The sequence below is a fragment of the Schistocerca cancellata genome, chromosome 12 (assembly GCF_023864275.1).
Source record: "Schistocerca cancellata isolate TAMUIC-IGC-003103 chromosome 12, iqSchCanc2.1, whole genome shotgun sequence".
NCBI classification, from domain to species: domain Eukaryota; kingdom Metazoa; phylum Arthropoda; class Insecta; order Orthoptera; family Acrididae; genus Schistocerca; species Schistocerca cancellata.
In genome coordinates this window covers 168387636-168408679 of record NC_064637.1, presented here as the reverse complement: position 1 = coordinate 168408679, position 21044 = coordinate 168387636, and the positions used below count along the sequence as shown (strand labels likewise).

Genomic DNA, 21044 nt, shown 5'->3' with positions numbered 1-21044 from the left:
ACCGCGGTGTCGGGTGAGTGTTCGACATCGCCACCGACCATTTTCGGTGTCGGCCTCCAGAAAGCTGCTCAGTATTTACAGCAGAGCTTTTCGGCCTCTCTCGGGCCACGCAGTACGTCCGGCAACACGGGCCTCTGACTCGCGTCACCTGCTCCGAGTCTCCCGGTGCCCTTCAGAACCGCAGTCCATCCATTTGAGCAACGGGTCTGAGAAAGCTGCCACTTACTCGCTCTCGAGAGAGATGCTGTGACGTTTACGTGGGTCCCGGTCACGTCAGTCTGACGGGAAACTAGGCTGCCGATGCTGCGGCCGAGGGTGTGGTCCTCCTACCTCGGCCTGCTAGTTCTTCTATTCCTTCGGACGATCTCCGTATCGCCGTCTGTTTGCAGGTGGTGTCACTTCGGCACCACCACCGGTTTCCTCTTCGCGGGAACGAGCTCCGGGGACTTGAAGCTCTCCCAGTGGCTCGGCCGTCTCGCCACGAGGACACCGTTTTAGCTAGGCCGCATACGGGGAACTGTCTGTCGTTTTAGCCGTCGACATCTGTCGGGTGGTGACCCCCACTACTGTGTGCTCGAGGGTTTGCCATTTCCTGACCGAATACCCTTTCTTTAACCACTTACATTCGAGTGTATGTTTGCCATCTGAGTTATTGGCCATTTTAATGAACAACACGTGGACCACTGGCCGTGTTACTTATTATCCGTTGTAGCAATATGGCAAAGGACATTTAATCGTTAGTTTGGAACCTCCACTGTCTCTACAGGATATTTTGTGGGCCTTTCTCCGAGAGGAAGTCCTCGTTCTTAGCTCTCTTTTCTTCCGTCGATTGGACCGAATGTTTAGCCGCTTTTAATTCTTTTTCGTGTTAGTATTCTAAGGTTATGACATGGACGCTTATGACCTCAGTTGTTTTTGTGTCCTAAAACAAAACAAATCAAACCAAATTCTCTTATTTTCTTTGCCAATATACCAATCGGTGAACGCGCCTCTGTCGATCTGGCTGAAAAGTGACTGTCTGAAGTAGACTATTGCGAGCGATACGGTCCGCACACTGTTTCTCATTCGAGTACTTTAATAGCACTTTGATGTCGAATCACCTACAGTTTATGGCCAGATCGAGTCTCATTTAGTACAGTCTGCGGACAGATAAACGGTTAATCACATACTACGCTCAGTTGATGTCCTATAATATGATTGTTCAAGTGCAGTAACCTAACACTGAAGTAATTAAACACAATGATTAACTTGTGGCAAATAAATTGATGATACAGTCACTGAATAAAGTTCTCGAGAGTCCTTAACTCCTAATTTCTCAAAGTTCTTAGAGTATGACAGTCACACCAATACGAAAACTATGTGCACTGTAAGTATTATTTGGAAATAACATAGTTCACAGTCTGGTCCTATTGTCATAGTAATTGAAACTAATTATCAGTTCACCGTCAATCACTGAAAAACAGTCACTGTTCAATCATTGAGAAACAGTCACCGTATAAACTCTGACACAGAATTTAGATAAAATTCGGTACATTTTGTGCTAACTTGTCTGTGTACATTGTGCAGTAATTCTGGACACAGATCTTGCTAATATTATAACCTTCCACAGACTGACTAAAATGGCTTCCAAAACCTCCCATTTATAATATTATAATAATTAGAACTAAATGTGCCTGTTGTTGTTAGCTCGAGTTTTTCAAGATACAGTTAAAAATTTCCATTCCTGAGTGAGTGAATAGTGGAATAAGATTTGTTTGACTGACAATTTTTAGATAAAATGGTAATTTCTATTAAATTTACTGACTAGTTTGGCAAAATATGGGATTCTACTCCAGTAACAACATTTTAACTAAGAATGCTAATTACTCTGAAACAAAATGAGCAAAAAAATTATTACCACATTTGCAACATTAGCTGTGTAATTGCTTGATTTATTTAAATATGCTTTTGATCTACTTTATCAGGGAATTAACAGTCACGCATACATTTATAATACAAAAGACAATTAAGTTCTAGACTGGTGACTGTAACTAGCAAAGTTTTTAGGTAAATTAGTCACACTAACAGATTTTGATTAACCAAATGAGTGTAATAGATAATAAAGTTAAGTTGGCTAAGCCTTGAGGTAATACTCAAGTATTTTGGTATTGTGCACGTTATAAAAGTAACACTATTGAAGGTACTTGCAAAAAAAAAAAAAAAAAAAAAAAAAAAAAAAAAAAAAAAAAAAAAAAAAAACGGGGGGGGGGGGGGGGGGGGGCTTTGGAGGAAGAAAAACATTACAGGGGGAAAGAATCTATCTGTTGTTATGCAACACCGGAAGTGATATTCCGTTACTGCTTGCACTCAATTTAAAAGGAGACAAAACTATCTAGAGGGCGCACACGTGTTTCATTCTTCCTCAGAGAGGAAAGAGAGATGGGTTAGTGTGGAGGGACAGACTGCTCAGAGAGACACAGCTGTCACACGGACTGGGGGGAGGGAGGGAGGGAGGGAGGGAACGAGGAGAAAATGTCACTGTGCCAGTAGGCACTGCACTGGAAATGATAGGAGACCAGACGGGGACTGAGTAGTGCAATTAACAAGTAAGAGGAAACAGAACACGAGATAAACCAAAAGGAGAGTGAAGAAAAAACAAAGATAAAAAAGTATTGTAGGAAGAAGAAAAATATGGAAACTGAGAGAAATAAATATGCAAGTACTACCAGTGGAAAAAGAACACACTTTAGTGTGAAGGTTTGATTTTCCACTCCAGGTCTCGGGAATGGTGCAAAGGGGAGAGACGAAGATCAGTTTCAACGTACGGCATTTTATAGCGAAAAGTGTAGGAAGTGTTCAAATTGACGTGTCGAACAAACTGGAAGGAGCTTCAGAATACGATACGATGAGCATACGGAGGACGCCGAGCTGAAAACCCTACGTACGGCACCTTGGCTACGGCAGTGCAGGCACGGAGAACAGTCGAAAGATTCTGCACGGAGTCGGAGAATGTGAATTACTCGATGCCCTCGGGGAGATAGAGGGAAATCTTTGAACGATGCACGGTGAGCCCAGAACGAGTCCTTTTTATTCTGCCATTCAGTTGAGCCGTACTGTAATGGAAAATTGTATTTAGTCTTTGACCGCATTACACGAACACGTGCCACGAAAAGACTGTTACGTAAGAAGCTCTCGAGTTAGAAACTGAGAAATGTGTGGCAGTGAAATCTCTGAGCGACTGTGGACTCTGCAGTCAAATAAACGAGTACATTAAGGGATAGCGAGTTGTCGAGGAGAGGGTGCCGGTACTTAAAAGTCAGTTGAGACTACTTTTTGTTTATTTAACCTTTTACTGTAATGTATAGATCACTCCACTTTCTTTATAAAAGGTAACCGGTTTGAATATACTATGTGGTCATCTCCAGAGAAAAACTATTAGATCGAGCCAGTCATTAAAATGCTGTGTAGAGTAAAATATACACGACATGTCGTACAGTCGTTGGCACATTAAAAATTCTTCCCGTGTAATTTCAAAAAAAGGAAGAGGCCAAATGGTTAAAGTAGGTGTTAGATCACTTGTTAGGAAAAGACTTGTTATGTTTAGTGATAAAACATTTATAAACAGTGCACTGATATCAACAGCGAGAGAACAGAGTCATAAAACAATGTACGGGTGACACAAACATAAATTGTGCAGCTATTAATACAGCAGATTTCACGACGAGGTCCTTAAATCGTATAAAATAAAACCGGAAAAAATGAATTACATATAACAGGACAGAAGTGACAAGTTGTTATGACGGTTAGCACTTAACATTAATATGCTGAGTCTGTACAGCCTTCAGTATGGTAAGTTGAGATTTAGTGAACTGACAAGTTACTGTAGTAATGTTGGCTATATTTTATTTGTGGTATTTTACTGTACTGATGTGTTTTGATTATTTCCCTTTTTCTGGTTACCAAGTAGTCTGCTTGAAGCCAATTGCTTTTTACAGATAAAGTGCAGCATTCTAGTCATTATTATAAAAAGTTTTTATATGTTACTGAGATCACACTCTGCATCTTAACTGCAATATTATTCATTGTCCTATATGCTATTTAAAACATATACTTTACGTTATGACTATTGTAATTTTAGATTCAGGTTTACGCATTTTGTTAAACCACTGTAAATATAGAGTGGAAAGTTGAATGTAAATAATTTAGGAATAAAGGAGACAAGTCATCAAATGATAGAGCCATCTCTCTCTCTCTCTCTCTCTCTCTCTCTCTCTCTCTCTCTCTCTCTCACACACACACACACACACACACACACACACAAAAAAAAAAAAAAAAAAAACTCTGTGAACATTTTGTAAACTATCTATGATGAAGAGGTAGCTTTATCACTATTTCCAAGCATTATATCAGTTCCATTATAAGAGTAGTATTGTCGCACAATTTGAACATAATGTCCACGACATTCGATTTCGGCCCACTGTAGGGAATTTGCTAATCGGCGCCCGCTATCTGAAGCCAGTTGTCGGCCAATCTCGACGTGCGAGAGAGACTGTGTCCTACGTAACTGCGTGCTGTCGAGGAAGTTTGGAGGAGCGGCGTTTGTGACAGACTGCAGAACGATTCGACTGCCTCGAGTGTTCGCCTCACGTACAAAACGAGGGACGCCGTATCTCGCGGAGAGTTGTTTCATTCCATTTGAGAGCAAAAGATGTCAGGGAGTGACCAGCAGTGGTACAAAGTATCCCCCAGCCTGCAGTGGGCAGATGAAGGTAGTGTCATAAGTTAACTGAGCTTCCCTACATATCTTTATTAACATTCAGTCAAAACCTTGGCTCAATTTAGATTTGTTATAAATGAACTGGAGGCAGTATGCTTCTAATTACTATATCCTCACGGCTCCTAACAGAACCTTTATATCGCCAGCAAAATGACCTCGGGCATGGCCGGGAGAGTGTACATTGTTTTACATCTACAGTCACACTCTGCAGACCACTGTGAAGTGCACGGCAGAGGGTACTTCCCACTGTACTAGTTACTAGGGCTTCCTACTGTTCCGTTCAGTACACGACACGGGAAGAACAACTGCCTAAACGTATCCGTGTTTGGCATAATAGTCTAATCTCGTCACCACGAGATGTAGATCGTTGTAGTATATCGACAGAGTCATCATTTAAAGCTAATTATCGATGCTCCGTCATTAGACTCCCTCGGATCATTTTCTTTTGTCTTCGAGCTTCTGTCAGTTCAGTTTATTCGGAACCTCTGTGGCCATTCGTGCTGCCCTTCTCTGTACACATTTGATATCCCCCTTCGGTCCCATCCGATACGAGTCCCACATTATATTCTGGGACATGTCACAGTAATGTTTCGTAAGCGATCCCCTTTCCCGACATTCTACCGACGAACTGTGGTATACCACCTGCTTTACCTGTGACTGAGTGTACGTGATAATTCCATTTAATATCCTCGGAAACTGTTACGTGCGGCTACTCGTACGAGTCGACAGATCCCGGTTGTGACTCGGTCGTGTTGTAGTCATACATTTTGTTCTTTACAAAAATTTAAAGCGAGTTGCCGATCTTTCCACCATTCTGACATCTAATCGACGTGTGACTGATTGCTTTTGTACCTTTTTTCAGACAGTAGCCATTTCGTTACAGCCGAGTGCAGCATCTGCAAGAATTGTGAGGTTACTAACGATATCGTCTGTGAGGTCAGTAATGTAAGACGCGATGCTCGAGGGGTCCGGTACACTGCCGTGAGCCACACCTGTAGTCACTCCTACACCTGTTGACAACTCCCCATCCGAGATAACGTGCTGTGTAATCCTGCTGTAAAATTCTCAATCTGGCCATAAATTCCACTCAGTATGCCGTACGGTCGTACTCTCGGCAATAAATGTAGACGAGCCACCGAATCGAGTGCTTTTCGGAAGCTCAGAAATACTGTCGGGAGATCATTTTGTTCGAGGTACTCCGTTACAATTGAATACAGAATAGATCTGTATTACAGAGCGACTACCTCAGGACACGGGAAATTGGACCCAGTAGCAAGTTAGTAAATGGGTGCAGACACCTTTAATTCGCGCAAGTCTGGAGTCGGAACAGTAACACTAGTGTCTTGCCGTCCATTTGTGCGAGTGGAGTGCACTTCTCTGCACAAATGAATCCGTTTCAGTCACAAATGTGTCAAGGTGACGAACTTTTAGCTGGCAGCGAAAGCAGTCATTTTTTAGGTCGGCACAGGTCGTTCGACATTTTCCCACTGAGAAGACGCTGTCCTCGAAGTACTACTCTGGAAGCTGTGCAGAACACCCGTCTCTGACTGTCATAAACACTCCTTTGGACTCAAAATGTTTCTCAGATACAAATTTCCTTCTGTCGGGTGAATGAGGCAGATTTTTTTTTTTATACGCACCTCAAAAATGACCGGGTGTTCACGTGTAGAAGTATCGACGACAGAAGACGTTATCTGGTCTCGTTCCTGTAAGTTACTTAGACATTAGATTTACTGCAAAAAGCCCGAGATTTGTATTCTGATCTTACTTCTACTGCTAATTGTCCACGCTTGACTTCTGTTTGTGAATACATTCCACAAAATTTGGAAATTTGTGGTAAGTTCCCATGCGGCCAAACTGCTGAGGTCATCGGTCCCTAGTCTTAACCTAACTTTAACTTACACTGAGGGCAACACAAACACCCGTGCCGGAGGGAGAACTCGAACCTCCGATGGGGGGAGCCACGTGAATTGTGGCGAGGTGCCTCAGACCGTGCGGCAAATTCCGGAAAAATGCTTTCAGAAAGGATATCTGGACACTTAAATCAATATTAGATGTCAGTAATAAAATGTTGAGGATTTTGTCACAAATATTTTTGTATGGCCTTTTTTCTGGTTTTGGTACTGGCAATTTAATCTCGTAGATTGTGCAACTATTTTTGATATACTGTGGGCGAGTATGCCTTTTCGTCCTTAAATTGCAATTGCCCTCTAGTAAGTTTTCATCTTTCGTGCCACGAAACGTATGTGATACAGAAAATAAAAGGTGTGTGTGGACAGGAAGCCTCCCAGCTGCAGCTCCGAATGCGAGGCAGAGAACAAACGGTGAACTTGGCGGTGCTTACCGTAACAGCCGTAGCACGTGCCATTGGAGCAGAAGTGCGGGCGCGGAAGTTCCTCGCAGTCCGCGCTCTTCTCGCACGGTGCTGCAAAAACAAAATGCGTTTCTGTGAGTGGACTTTATTCCTTTTGAGCAGCTTGTGAGACTTCTTTTATGAGATCCTAACATTTTTGTCACTAAAATATTTTATTTACATAGTTTTCAGTAACAATACAAGCACCAATGTTGAAAGTAACAGTTGCATTCTTCTGTCCCTTTCTTTCAGTGTTCATTTATTTCTGTACTCTGTCATTTCAGATTAATTTTAGAAAAGTTAATATTATTCCATTTCAGTAAACAAGAAGAATGATAAATTTCCAGAATAACAAGTACTGCAAAAGAAACCTTTTTTGTAACATGCAGTGAGAAGTCAGGTAATGAAGTAAAATGCACACACCTTTTTGGCAACCAGTGACCCTTATGTTGCATTTAAAAAACTCTCACTGTAAGGATTCTGTATTGCGGGGGGGTTACGCCATAGGCTTTCGTATTTATTCCTCGGACTCCCTTTACAGTTGTTGCCCGTGCCTCTCTCACGCTTCCCTCTATTTCTTCGTGCCTCGGGATGTAACCTTCAACTGACCCCTTCTTTTAGTCAAGTTGCACTATAAATTTCATTTCTCGATAATTCCATTACGGCACTATATCGTTAGTTATTTGATCTATCGTCTAATCTCCAGCAGTCTTTTGTAGCACCACATTTCCAAAACTTCTGTTCTATTCTTGTCTGAACCGTTTGTTGTCCACGATTCACTTCCGTATGAGGCTACATTCCAATTAAATACCTTTAATAAAGACTTCCTAGTAGTCAAATGTATGTTATATTTAAAAGTATCTCCTTTTTCCTGAAATGGTTTTCTTGCTGTAGCCAGACTGTTTTTTATGTCCTCTCTACTTGCTAGCCAAATAACAAAACTCCTCCACTACTATTGGTGTCTCATTTCCTACTCCAATTGCCGTCAGCATCAGCTCACTACTCGACTACCCTCATTTTGCCTGTCTCGGTGTAATCTGTATAAGTACTTTTTGAGTCACCGTCTGCTACGTTTGACCGATTGCCTTCGTCCTTCCTGTTCCGTCTTTGACAACATTATGACACCATTTTCAAATCTTAAATTTTGTATTTTGTTATATTTAACTTTATAATTCCCCATATAAATTTCCCTTAAATTCATTATACGTTTGCCGATGTACAGTTTGAATCACACAGGGGTAGGCTACGACGCCACCTCACTCCCTTCTCGACCACTGCTGTCCTTTCGTGTCCTTCGACTCTCATAACTGCAGTCTTATTTCTGTCGAAGCCGACTGCCTCGCTGCAGTGGTAACACGGGTTCCCGTCAGATCGCCGAAGTTAAGCGCTGTCGGGCTGGGCTAGCACTCGGACGGGTGACCGGCCGGTCTGTCGAGTGCTGTCAGCGAGCGGGACGTACTCGACGAGTGTGAGGCAAACTGAGGAGCTACTCGATGGAGCGGTGGCTCCGGTCTCGTAAACTGACGTACGGCCGGAAGAGTGGTGTACTGGCCGCGTGCCCCTCCGTATCCGAATCCAGTGACGCCCGTGGGCCGAGGATGACACGGCGGCCGGTCGGTACCTTCGGGCTTCCGTAGCCCGTTCGGGCGGCGCTTAGTTCAGTTTATTTCTGTCTAAATTCTGTTGCTCCCTGTATTTTAATTTATTCCCACTGCAGAGTATCTGTGTGAAATAAATTGACTGATGTTGTCACCTACTGGATGCAACTAGAATGACTGGCTTTTTTTGCAAGGCAGCTTTCAGTGTTACTCGTTTCAGAGTTCGTCAACCTCTCCACTGCTAGAGAAGTGCTACACGTCCGGGCGAACGCTGTGCCGCGTAGTCCACATTTGGGCTCCTCCCCGGGCTGGGGTTACTCGAGCAGCCAGTCCACTTCCTGCCAAATATTTCCGAAGGTTTTTTTGCAGTGCCCCTTTCTGTCTCCCTGAGATTTTTTGAGAGAAAAATTTGTCGTGGTCTTCTCACGTAAGCTACTCTGAAATCGAGTTAAACACAGTCGCACTGACAGTGTCGTCCTACACGACTGATACAGACACGGGGAAAGCCACTCTCATCTGTTGTATGTTACAGAATAATCTTTTGGGAGAATAAAAGTAATACAAGTAGGATATTATTAATATAAAAAACTACCGTTAGAAATGTGTGTTACGTTCGTCTTAGGGATTCCTGCCAACTACTGTTTACGAATCTAAACATTTTGCCAGTCTGCTTATTTATATTTAAGAAATGTTTATCTTTACACATAACAACTCACATTTATTTATGGGAAATCATCTTTAACACGTGTTTGATATGAGAAACAAAGATAATTTCAAATTATCATATAGATTAAAGCTGTACACAGCTATGAAAATTTATAACAGAAGTGGAAAATGTTCATCAAGTGGAAAGTAAATTAGGGTCTTTTCTGTTCCTTGTTTAGGTTGATGACTTAATTGAACTCCAAAATTTTGCAGTCTTGATCTGTTACTGAGCTGGGGCACTGTGATTAGAAAACTGCTGCCCACAGTAGGGAAATCAGTTACAGTGGTAATTCTGTCAACTTGCCTTGCTGCAAATAAGCTGTTTTTAAATAAATTGAATACAGTGAGAATGCAATTATTCCTTCTTTATAAGATAAATATAAATCTTGATCCATTTACACGTCCACTGGCATTTAGCTATACAAATAAATACAATTTTTTGGGTATTGCTATCAATGAAAACCTGTCGTGGAAAGAGCATCAGATCATATCTATAGTACAAATAAGTATCTTCTGAAAAGGATCTGAGCATTCCTGGATGACAGTGCATCTTCAGTGTGGTGTTGAGATGCGTGCTGGGGCACCAGCAGTATAGAGGCTACAAAAAAAGGCACTAAAGTGGTAGCTAATGTGAACAAGAGTGAGCTGTGTAGAGAAATTTTCAGGAAACATAAAGTACTTACCATCTACTGTACAAGCATCCTGCAGGCAATCATCTTTATGAAACTAAATCCAGAAATAATGTAACGAACAGTGACGTACGTAACTACAATATACAGCAAAGGGAACACTTTCACAGAATTATTAGTAATAAAAAGACTCCCAAGAGCAGTCCACATACAATAGGAACAATTTTTTGCAACAGACTTTCATTTGATCTTAAGATAGCTAACTTAAATATCTTAAAGAAAAATCTGAAACATTTTTTAAAAAAGGAGTGCTTTATTCAATAGAAGGTTTCAAATTGTAATGTTCCCTTGTAAAACTATTGGTGTATATAGCCATAAGCTGGTTTTTGTAACAAAAAACTGTCAATTTCTGATCTTCAATTTTTATGTCAATGTATGTATATACTTTTTCTCGTAAGAGAAGCACAATTAGTACAATCTAGCAACTGGAAAATTCTTAAGCAATTTACTTCACATTTTTACACAATACTCTAATAAATGTTTGGACAGAGGAAACATTGTTAGCAAACATCTCAAAATGTTCAGAACTGATTTATTTCAAATTTTTACACAGTATTTTAATAGACATTTGGAAAGACATAGGCTGTATACTTCTTAATATGTATAAAAATCAGGAAACATTGTTAGCAAAAATCTGGAAACGATCTTGACTGGTTTACTTCAAATTTTTACACAATGCTCTAATAAACATTGAGATGGACATTGCATATACTTTTTTGACTATATATCCAGGGAAGCCACTGTTATCAAAACTCTAGACAAGGTTTTGACTGATTTACTTAATATTTTTATGCGATCGCCTAATAAAAGTCAGGATGGATATAGGCTGCAAATTTTTGAAATACATGTAATACATAAAGGGGAGACATCGTTGACAAATTTACTTCAGATGTTTACATGACACCGTAAGTTGTTGTTTAATGTTGTTACCAAAAATCTCGGAAAAGTTCTTGATTAATTTATTTCAAATTTTTGCACATCACTCATTTGGACAGACATTTCCACATAATTTACTCCAAATTTTTTCACAATGCTGTAATAAACATTCAGATGACCATAGGCTATAATTTTTTTTTATAAATGACAATGTACAGGCTTTCTGTTACAGCCGAATCCGCGAAAATAAATGCTATGCTGTACTATGAAAATTTGTCAGTTTTTTCCCTTTCTTACAATCAGTTTTAACTAGCATGGCATTTAAACCATTAGGTATTCACCCGTACATATTCTTTCTCATTATATACAGGGTTGCGCAGAGCCAACTGACATTTCAAATGTGAACAGTGCACCAATAAGATAGGTTGTCACGATCGGTGTAAGGGGAAGTAATAGGAGGGGGGTATGCCATTTCGTAACATTCACCACAACGGTGCATTGAAACGTGCAACAGAGTGGTACTTGTGTTCACAGTTATTACAAAACAAATTTTGTCCCAGACGTGCAGCACGTCTGTCGACGACAGGTCAGAATCAGTCGACGCAGTTATTTAGTACCTGGCTCAGGTGAATTAATGTGTAGAATTTGGGAGCACGTTATACGTGAAGAACTGAGCTCGACAACAGTGCAGATGCCAGAGACGCTGCAGACAGTGACGGAAGCTTTTGAACTTGGTCCTCGCCGTTCGGTGCACTGACGACCTCACATTTTAGCTATCGGTAGAAGTAGTTTAGATTTAAATGTAAAAGTGATAACATTGCACTCTTACAAACTGCAAGTTCCTCAACAAATTAATAGAGGTTCAAGAAAGCAAGACGTGCCTTCTGCACCACCACGATTGTTTGTCACAGGAAAACTCGGACATTCTGAATAATTTGCTAATGATCCGATGAAGCACATTTTCATATTTCTCACTAGGAAAACAAACAGAACATGTGATCTGGTCACCAGTGAACCCTAAGCAACGGCATGAAAACCCTTTGCACTCTCCTAAAGTGACAATTCGGTGTGAAGTCAGCATTTTCAGAATTGTAAGCCCGTATTTCTTTGAAAATGACAACGAACAAACAGTGACCGTCGATTCCAAACATTACGCGGCCATTTCGGAAGGCCGTGTGAACAAAAGTTACGACCACTCGGCACTGACCCTAGAAACCTACATTTCCAGCAGGATGGAGCGACGGTCCACGCCACACGAAACAGGACGGCTGCAGTTTGTAAAATGTTCAGAATGGTTATCTCCCGTTTTGGTGAAATTGCTCGGAAGGCTCGGTCACCCGACCTCGGTGTTCCGGGCTATTTTCCATTCGGAGTTCCTGAAAGATCGTGTGTTTCAGGGGCATACCACGAGTTATATAGCGAAGACTCGGAGCGAGACGTCGGTTGCGGCGATCTACGGAGGTGCGTGTACGACAACGGTGAGACATGTTTGCAACAGTGCATTGATGTAAACGGAGGCCATCTGCCTGATGTAGTTATCAAAAATAACCTCGTAATGGGTGGTAAATAAATGGCATACTTCATCATATTTATAGACACCTTTAATTTTTTTTTTCCTCGCTTTCGTATATAACACACTAGTAGTTGAAAAATACCAATTGGCTGAGCACCGTCCTGTATAGTGAGCTGTTATGTGCAGTTGTGCTCGTACGTCAGTATTTTTGTCGCAACAAGTGATCGTAAGCGATTCAGCTGTTGCACCTTCGACAATGTGAGCTCCTCTTGTGTGTCCGGTTGTAAAGAGAAGCGACATTTAATGGAGTTAAGCACAGACGTCGAACTTAAGGACTTAGACTCCGGTTTCGTCAATCGCTATTAAATTCGATACCAATTTTCTGAACCACAGACGGTACTCCGTATTTCGCAAGAGAGAGGCCGTGTCGAGCGGTGAATTGTTCCTAGAGGCTTCTTCGGTAAACTCTTAGCAAAGGCACAGTACAATTTTACCCTCGGCCGAACAGTGGCTCCGTCGTGCTTACACTACCAGAAATGCAGTTATCACATTTCCGGTCGAACGTCGGGACTTCCGCAATAACACTGCTCGAACGGGATGCCGAGCACGTCACTTCTTCACAGCCACTTCTCTCGGCCCACCGACCACACCTCGGCCACCGCAATCTGGCTAGCCCCGGTCCGGGCAATGACGAGTTTTCTCACGACCGGCAGCGGGACCGTAGACCCTCCGGCGTCTCCCACCTCGACGCAAATATCGGTCGGTGCCGAAATGGCATATAAATCGTTTATCGATTCGTATAAAGTGACTTCTGTTCCAAAGTGAGGTTTCATTTGTGAGACCAACGAATGAGGCTCGAGGTCAGAAAGATGGGGGAGGAGAAGGTGGATATACAGAGTGGCAGAGCATGTGGACATTAAGGGGGGGCAGAGGAAATGGACAGAGAGAGATGGGTGGAGATGATGACAGACAGAGCAGAGAGGAGGAGGACACGAGGAGAGAGAGGTGGGAGGAAGCGGTGGACAGAGAGACGTGGGAAGAGGAGGTGGACAGAGAGAGATGGACAGATGTGATGGTTGGAGAGATTTGAGAGGAGGTGATTAAAAGAGAGAGGAGGGTGGAGGAGATAGAGGGAGAAAGGTGAGGCGATGTGACGGGTAGTAAGAAGAGAGAGGAGGAGGAGGAGATGATGGACAGAGAGAGGAAGGAGGAGGTGATGGGCAGAGAGGAAAGAGTAGGAGGAGATGGACTGAGTGATGTTGGGGGGGGGGGGGGGGGGGGAAGAAATGGATAGAGAGAGGTGGCAGGAGGAGGTGATGGACAGAGGCAGGATGGACAGAGTGTGGGAGGAGAAGGATATTAGGATGTACATCTAGCTCTCGTGCATATTTAGCAACTGTGAATCACTGCTGGGTTTGTTAATATTTCTTATATTGGTGAGGCTATTGTACATTAAATCAACGATTAATGAATGTGCATAATCAGATGAGATAGAACTCTGTTTCTGATTCCGAGGTCCTCTTATTCCTATATCAAAGCTAACACTTCGTGCGATGCCGACTTCGTGCCCTCGTAGATATCGTCGTCGTCGGAGGTGTGCACCGGAAAGGGTGGGAGCTCGGACTTAAAAAAAAGAATTCTCTCGAGTTAGTGTGAGATTTGCACGACAGTAGAATTTCCTGGAGGGGAATGAGAGGACTGACTGTACCCTTCTCAGCGGCAGTTTTCAGGGCAAGTGTAACTGAGGCTACAGTAACAATCTTATTCTGTCATTTGAGCTGCACTTCTTCAAAATTTTCTCACATAATTTTCTTCTCGCAGCCGACAGCAATTCCTCCAGCTAAATAACAGTCACCTCTTTGTCACCAGTTGTTCCTGTGCTAACTGCTCTTTAGTCTCGAAGGACGGCGGTTTTTAAGAGAACTCTGGTTATGCGGGAAGGCCTCACATCTACACGTCGTTCGGGTTTTCCCGAACGTATCTCGGCGAACGTATCAATTTGTTCGCAGACGTGTCGGAGGTATAGCGTACCGAAAGTCTGTCGAGACGGCACACTTTCTGTTATGCAGCAGCCGTGAGACGACCCTGTGTAACTCTTTAGTTTGTTCTCGATCCGTATCCTGTACTTATGAGACTGTTCATTCCGATCGACAGGTCCTGTAATTCTTCTTCACTTTCACCGAGAATACCAATGTTGTCAGTGAATCTTATCGTTAATATAGTTTCGTTCTCAATTTTAATCCCGACCTTGAACCTTTCTCTTATTTCCGTCATTGCTTCTTCAGTGTAAAGACTGAACAGTGGGAGCAAAAGACTGCATCCCTTTTTAATCTGAGCACTCTGTGTGCATTTTCCAGGTTGACAAATCCTAAGAGAGCATCTCGATTTCTCTTCAAACTTGCTTCTGTTATGAAGCGCAATGTTACAACTGTCTCTCTGGTGCCTTTGTCTCTCCTAAAGTGACTAACTGATCCTCAGTTTTATTTTCCATTCTTCTGTGTATTATTCTTGTCAGCAACTTCTACGCGTGAGCTGTTGAGCTGATTGTGTGATAGTTCTTGCACTTATCAGTGCTTACTCTCTTTGTAATTGTGTAGATGATGTTTTTCCAAAAGTCTGATGGAACGTAGTGAACTTCTACATACCGACTTGAATAATCAATTGGTTGTCACATTCCCCAATGATTTTAAAAAATTCCAATGGAATCCCATCTATCTCTTCTGCCTTATTTTATCTTAAATTTTCCAAAGCTCTTTTAAATTCTGGCTAGATTTCCTACCCTTCCATTTTGACTGCAATTTCTTCTTCTTGTGACATCATCAGACAGTTCCTCCCCCTCACAGATATCTTCACTATTCTCTTTCCACCTATCCACTCTCCCCTCTCTGTTTGACAATAGAATTCTCATTGCACTCTTAGTGTTCTTACCCTCGCTTTTAATTTCAGTGATTGTTGTTTTGACTTTTCTGTATGCTGAGTCAGTCCTTCTGATGATCATTTCTATTTCTTCAGTTTTTCCTGCACCTGTTTCACCTTGGCATCTCTCCACTTCTTGTTTATTTCATTCCTAAATGATTTATATTTCTGTAATCTGTCCATTCCTGAACATTTTTGTACTTCCTTCTTTCGTCAATCAATTGAAATATATCTCCTGTTAACCGAGGTTTCTTCACAATTACCTTCCCGATACTTATGTTTACTTTCCAACTTCTGTGATCGCCATTTCTCAATCTGTACACTCCCCTTCAACCGAACTGCAGACTCTGTTGTTACTTACCGCGGTAACCACGACTTAAGCAAACTTCAAACACTTGACACTCGTCCTCAGAACTTTAATATCCCACTTCCTTCCACACTGAATCTTCCGTACGATCCTCTTAAACTTCAGTTTACTGTATATTGTTACTAAATTGTGATCTATGTCTATATCTCATCACGGATATGCCTTAAAATCCAGTATCTGATTTCAGAATCTGTAACAAGAGGTACTGAATGTATACCTGCAAGAGGGTGTGACAGAAATTCTCCAAAATGTGAGTGATCAGATGCTTGAAGATAGTAATTCACATTTTGTGGAGGTCTGCTTACAAAGCTTAGAGTACCAGGAATCTGGGAGTATACTACAGTAACTGTAGGAATTGATGATACAAGATTACGCTACACTATGCAATGAGGCATTTCAAAAGTCATTCTTCCTGCACTATACGTGAACAGAATAGGAGAAAAACCCTAACAGTGGGTAGTATCCTCTGCTGTGCACTTCACCGTAGTTTGCACAGTACAGGTGTAGGTACAGATAGCCTGAGACACTAAGTAATGGCAGGGCAGGCAATGTCGAAATTTATCTGAGAACAGATCTCGTTTCGATAAGGCGGTATCGTGATAACACTTGAAAGATATCTGTACGGCATAGATTTGTGAGTATTAAGATGTTAGGTAGAGATAATGTGGATCGGTGCAAAATAATTCTCACGAGTTCCCAGTGGGACTCGGGAAGACGCAATAGGAAAACACTTTATTCTGATAAAACAATCTAATGACGAAATGACAATGCCCGATCCGCACTGCCATTACCGAGTGGACGACAACACATTTGATTAGAGGCATATTACGAAAAATAAGATGGCATCCTCCATATTACGAGATAAGGCAGCTCGCAAAATTACTGTAGAGTTTTTAACTGTCCGATAACTGACGGTTCTACTGAAGAAAAGCGAAATTTTTATAACAACGGTAAATGAATACAGTAAAAAGGGCACAATGAAAATTTGAAAGAGTAATGTAGTTTTGTACTTCTCTGGAACGTGACCGACAGAGCTTATCAAAATATTCTCGTGTTCTCGTAGGCATCTACTCGAAATACTTAGTGAAATCTCCACTAAGTGCCTCGTAAGGAAAATTTTTTCAGAGTCTGTTGTACAGACTCATAATAAATGAGGCAGACTGGCTGTTCTGTGATTTGGAAAGTAGAGAATGGACGCTTGCCACACTTTTTAATTTCAGATTCTCCCTAAGGGGTATGGGGTCAAAGAGCTTGCTGCAATATTGCTGTATATGTGTTCTTATTCTGTTCCCACCACGACTCTTCTATGAAGAGTTGCAGAAAATGAGTTCTGACATGCAAATGAAGCATTTCTGGCTCTATCCCCTGTGTCTGGTTCCTGTGATTATTTGTGTTGGCAGAGTTGAGTACAGTCCAGTTTTGAATTGTGTCAGTCTGTCATTAACATTCGGGTTACTTACAATTGTTTCAGAATGTTTTGTAAAGCAATGCTGGTACTGTTATAAGCTCTGACGGAAAAATGGAGCTTGTAAAAATTATAATAACTGTACTGCAGGTATTATTTTTTCTCAGAACATTCTGTGCCGACAACGGATTTTTCGAAACCGAAAGAGTAATGTTGCGAGAAGCCCTCACCGACAGCACAGTCTGCAGGAGGACTGCTTTACCTCCATCTGTGCCTCGTGCAATAAGCTCACCTGAAAGGGCAGCACAGGACATAATATAACTGTGAACATTACGTGACACGGAGACATTTCGAGACGGTAAAATTCTTTCAGTGCAATACTGTCGAGCGCCGTGCTGTTAACTTGCCTAATTGATTCGTTTCTACTTTTAGAATAAGAGATAGTTTTGAGTGGCAAATGAATGTAATTCCATGGGCCAGTTATCACAAACTGATATGAAGTGATAATTGGAACAGGACAGGATAACTTAAAAATGAAGGAGTAGTAGTATCAGCAATTCTCCTCGTTCGAGTTCAGTTACCCCGTACTCCAAAGGTCCCGTTCATTCGTCCTTCGTGTACTGTACAGGTCTTTAAAGAGGAGATTCTTCAGAGCTTGAGACACAGGAAGCCGGAATTACTCATCTGTGATGACTTCCATTCTTAATAAAAACTATTTTTTTTCTCTAATCTTTATCTACCAGATTGCACTTACTTACACAATTTATATGTGGCATAAACATAAATATTTCAAAATGTTATCTAAACTGAATTTCATTTAGATTTATCATTCAGGTTATTATTTGTGTAGTGTGAGTAGTTTTTGTGAGAGTTCGACAATTGAAAGTTAGACTCGACTGAAAATAATAGTAGAGTTCATCGTGAGAAATTTCTGTCGATCTAATCTGCATATTTAGAATAATTAACATACACCGTTAGAAAGACTGACAATTTGACTTTTTAGTAACACATTCTAATTTTTTAAAACTAAGTTATAACATAATTAACGATGACATTCCAGACTGTCACAATTTTTCATTGTAGATTTTCCTTGTGGCCTTGTTAGACTCTGAACTTCGGCATTATTCTTTTGTTGCTATAATTTTTATGAATAAGATGACATTCTTCACTAAAAGATTGAGTCACTAATTAAGATTTTGTGTAATTTATTATGTAGTTTGTTACAATGTAAACTATTTTCCAAAATGGTAACCTTACTTGTAAATGCGGTATTTCCAATACAGATGCATAAGATGGTTCTATAAACTTTTCTAATTTTCTTAAACCATAACGTAACCTAAAATTTTTTTCATGATGTTTGTTATTGTGGTCTTCAGTCCAAATACCGGTTTGATGTGGCTCTCCACGCTACTCTGTCCTGTGCGCGCCTCCTCATCTCCGAATACCTTCTGCAACTTTCTTCTTTTCGGATCTGCTTATAGTATTCGTGTCTTTGTCTCCCTCTATAATTTTTATCTCCCACACTTCCCTCCAGTACTAAACCGGTAATCCTTTGATGTCTCAGGATGTGTCCTACAAACGATCCCTTCTTCTAGTCAGGTTGTGTCACAAATTTCTTGTATCCTCAATTCTATTCAGTACATCCTCATTAGTTACATTATCTATCAATTTAGCCTTCATCATTCTTCTGTTGCACCACCTTTTAAAATCTTCTAGTCTCTTCTTGACTAATCTGTTTACTGTCCATGTTTCACTTCCATACATGGCTACACTCCGCACAAAGACTTCCTCACACTTAAATCTATACTCGATGTTAAAAAATTCCTACTTCAGAAACACTTTTCTTGCCATTGACAGTCTACATCTTATAGCCTCTCTACTTTGGCCATCATCAGTTATTTTACTGCTGAAATAACAAAACTCATCTACTAGCTTAATTGTCTCATTTCCTAATTTAATTCCCTCATCACCACCTGATTTGATTCACGTACATTCCATTATCCTCGTTTTGCTTTTGTTGATGTTCATCTTGTATCTTCCTTTCAAGACACAGCACATTCCGTTCAGCTGTTCTTCCAATTTCTTTGCTGTCTCTGACAGAATTACAATGTCATCGGTGAACCTCAAAGTTTTTATTTCTTCTCCACGAATTTTAATACCTACTCCGAACTTTTCTTTTGTTTCCTTTATTGCTCACTCAATATACAGATTGAATAACATCGGGGAGAGGCTACAACCCTGTCTCACTCCCTTGTCAACCACTGCTTCCTTTTTGTGCCCCTCCTCTCTTATGACTGCCATCTGTTTTCTGTACAAATTGTAAATAGCCTTTCACCCCCTGTATTTCACCCCTGCTACCTTCAGAATTTGAAAGAAAGTATTCCAGTCAACATTGTCAAAACAAATGTAGGTTTACCTTTCCTTAACCTATCCTCTAAGATAAGTTGTAGTGTCAGTATTGCTTCACATGTTCCTACATTTCTCAGTATCCAAACTGATCTCCGACATTAGTTTCAACCAGCTTTTCCATTTTTCTGTAAAGAATTTTTGTAAGTATTTTGCAACCATGACATATTAAACTAATAGTTCGGTAATTTTCAAACCTGTCAGCACCTACTTTCTTTGGAATTTTAATTGTTAGATTCTTCTTGAAGTCTGGAGGTATTTCGCCTATCTCATACACCTTGCTCACCAGCTGGAAGAGTTTTGTCACGGCTTGTTCTCCCGAGGCTATCAGTAGTTCTAATGGAATGTTGTCTACTCCCGGGGCCTTCTTTCAACTTGGGCCTTTCAGTGCTCTGTCAAATTCTTCACGCAGTGTCATATCTTCCATTTCACCTTTATCTACGTCCTCTTCCATTTCCACGATATTGCCATCAAGTACATCACCCTTGTACAGACTCTGTATATACTCCTTCTACCTTTTTGCTTTCCCTTGTTTGTTTAGGACTGCTTTTCCATATGAACTCTTGATATTCGTACTGTTGGTTCTCTTATGTCCCCAAAGACTATTAAATTTTCATCTCTCTTTACTATCTAAATAATTTATTTTATCTTGTCATACATTTCTTCAATGTCTTCATCATCTGCAGAGCTACTTAGCATATAAACTTGTACTAGTGTGGTGAGTGTGGGCTTCGTGTCTATCTTGGCTACAATAATGCAGTCACTGTGATGTTCATAGTAGCTTATCCAAATCCCTATTTTTTAATTCATTATTAAACTTACTCCTGCGTTATGCCTATTTGATTTTGCATTTATGACCCCATGTTTGCTTGAGTAGAAGACCTGTTCCTCCTACCACAGAATTTCACTAGCTCCCCTCCTATCCATAAATTTTGTAACCTATCTGCCCGGTTAAGGGGTCTAACATTCCACACTCCGTCCCACAGAATGCCATTTTTGTTTCTCCTGATGATGATATCTGACATCTTCCTGAGTTGTCTCTGCCTGGAGATCCAAAGGGGGACTATGTTACCTTCAGATTATTTTACCCGAGAGGATGTCATCATCATTTAACTGTACAGTAGAGCTGCATGCCCTCGGGAAAAATTACAGCTTTTCCTCTTGTTTTCAGCCGTTTGCAGTACCAGCATAGCAAGGCCAATTTGTTTGATGTTATGAGGTCAGATCAGCCAATCGTCCAGGCTGTTGCCCTTGCAGTTACTCAAAAGGCTGCTGCCCCTCTTCAGGAACCACACGTTTGTCTGGTCTCTGAACAGACACCCCTCCATTGCGGTTGCATCTACGGTACAGCTATCTGTATCACTGAGGCACGCAAGCTACTCCAGCAACAGTAAGCTCCAGAGTTTGTGGGGGGTTTTCTCGAACACTACACTTCAAATAGGTGGACACCACCCAAAATA

At 41.2% G+C, this 21044-nt stretch overlaps 1 protein-coding gene across 1 annotated transcript in view; it reads right to left on the bottom strand.

The window, feature by feature from the left end:
• The window catches only part of LOC126109557 (uncharacterized), a 109416-nt gene that overhangs the window by 68697 nt on the left and 19675 nt on the right, over positions 1–21044 (bottom strand). Inside the window, exon 2 of the mRNA XM_049914572.1 lies at positions 7101–7181. Coding sequence (XP_049770529.1) covers positions 7101–7181 — 81 coding nt within the window. The remainder of the gene's footprint in view (positions 1–7100; positions 7182–21044) is intronic.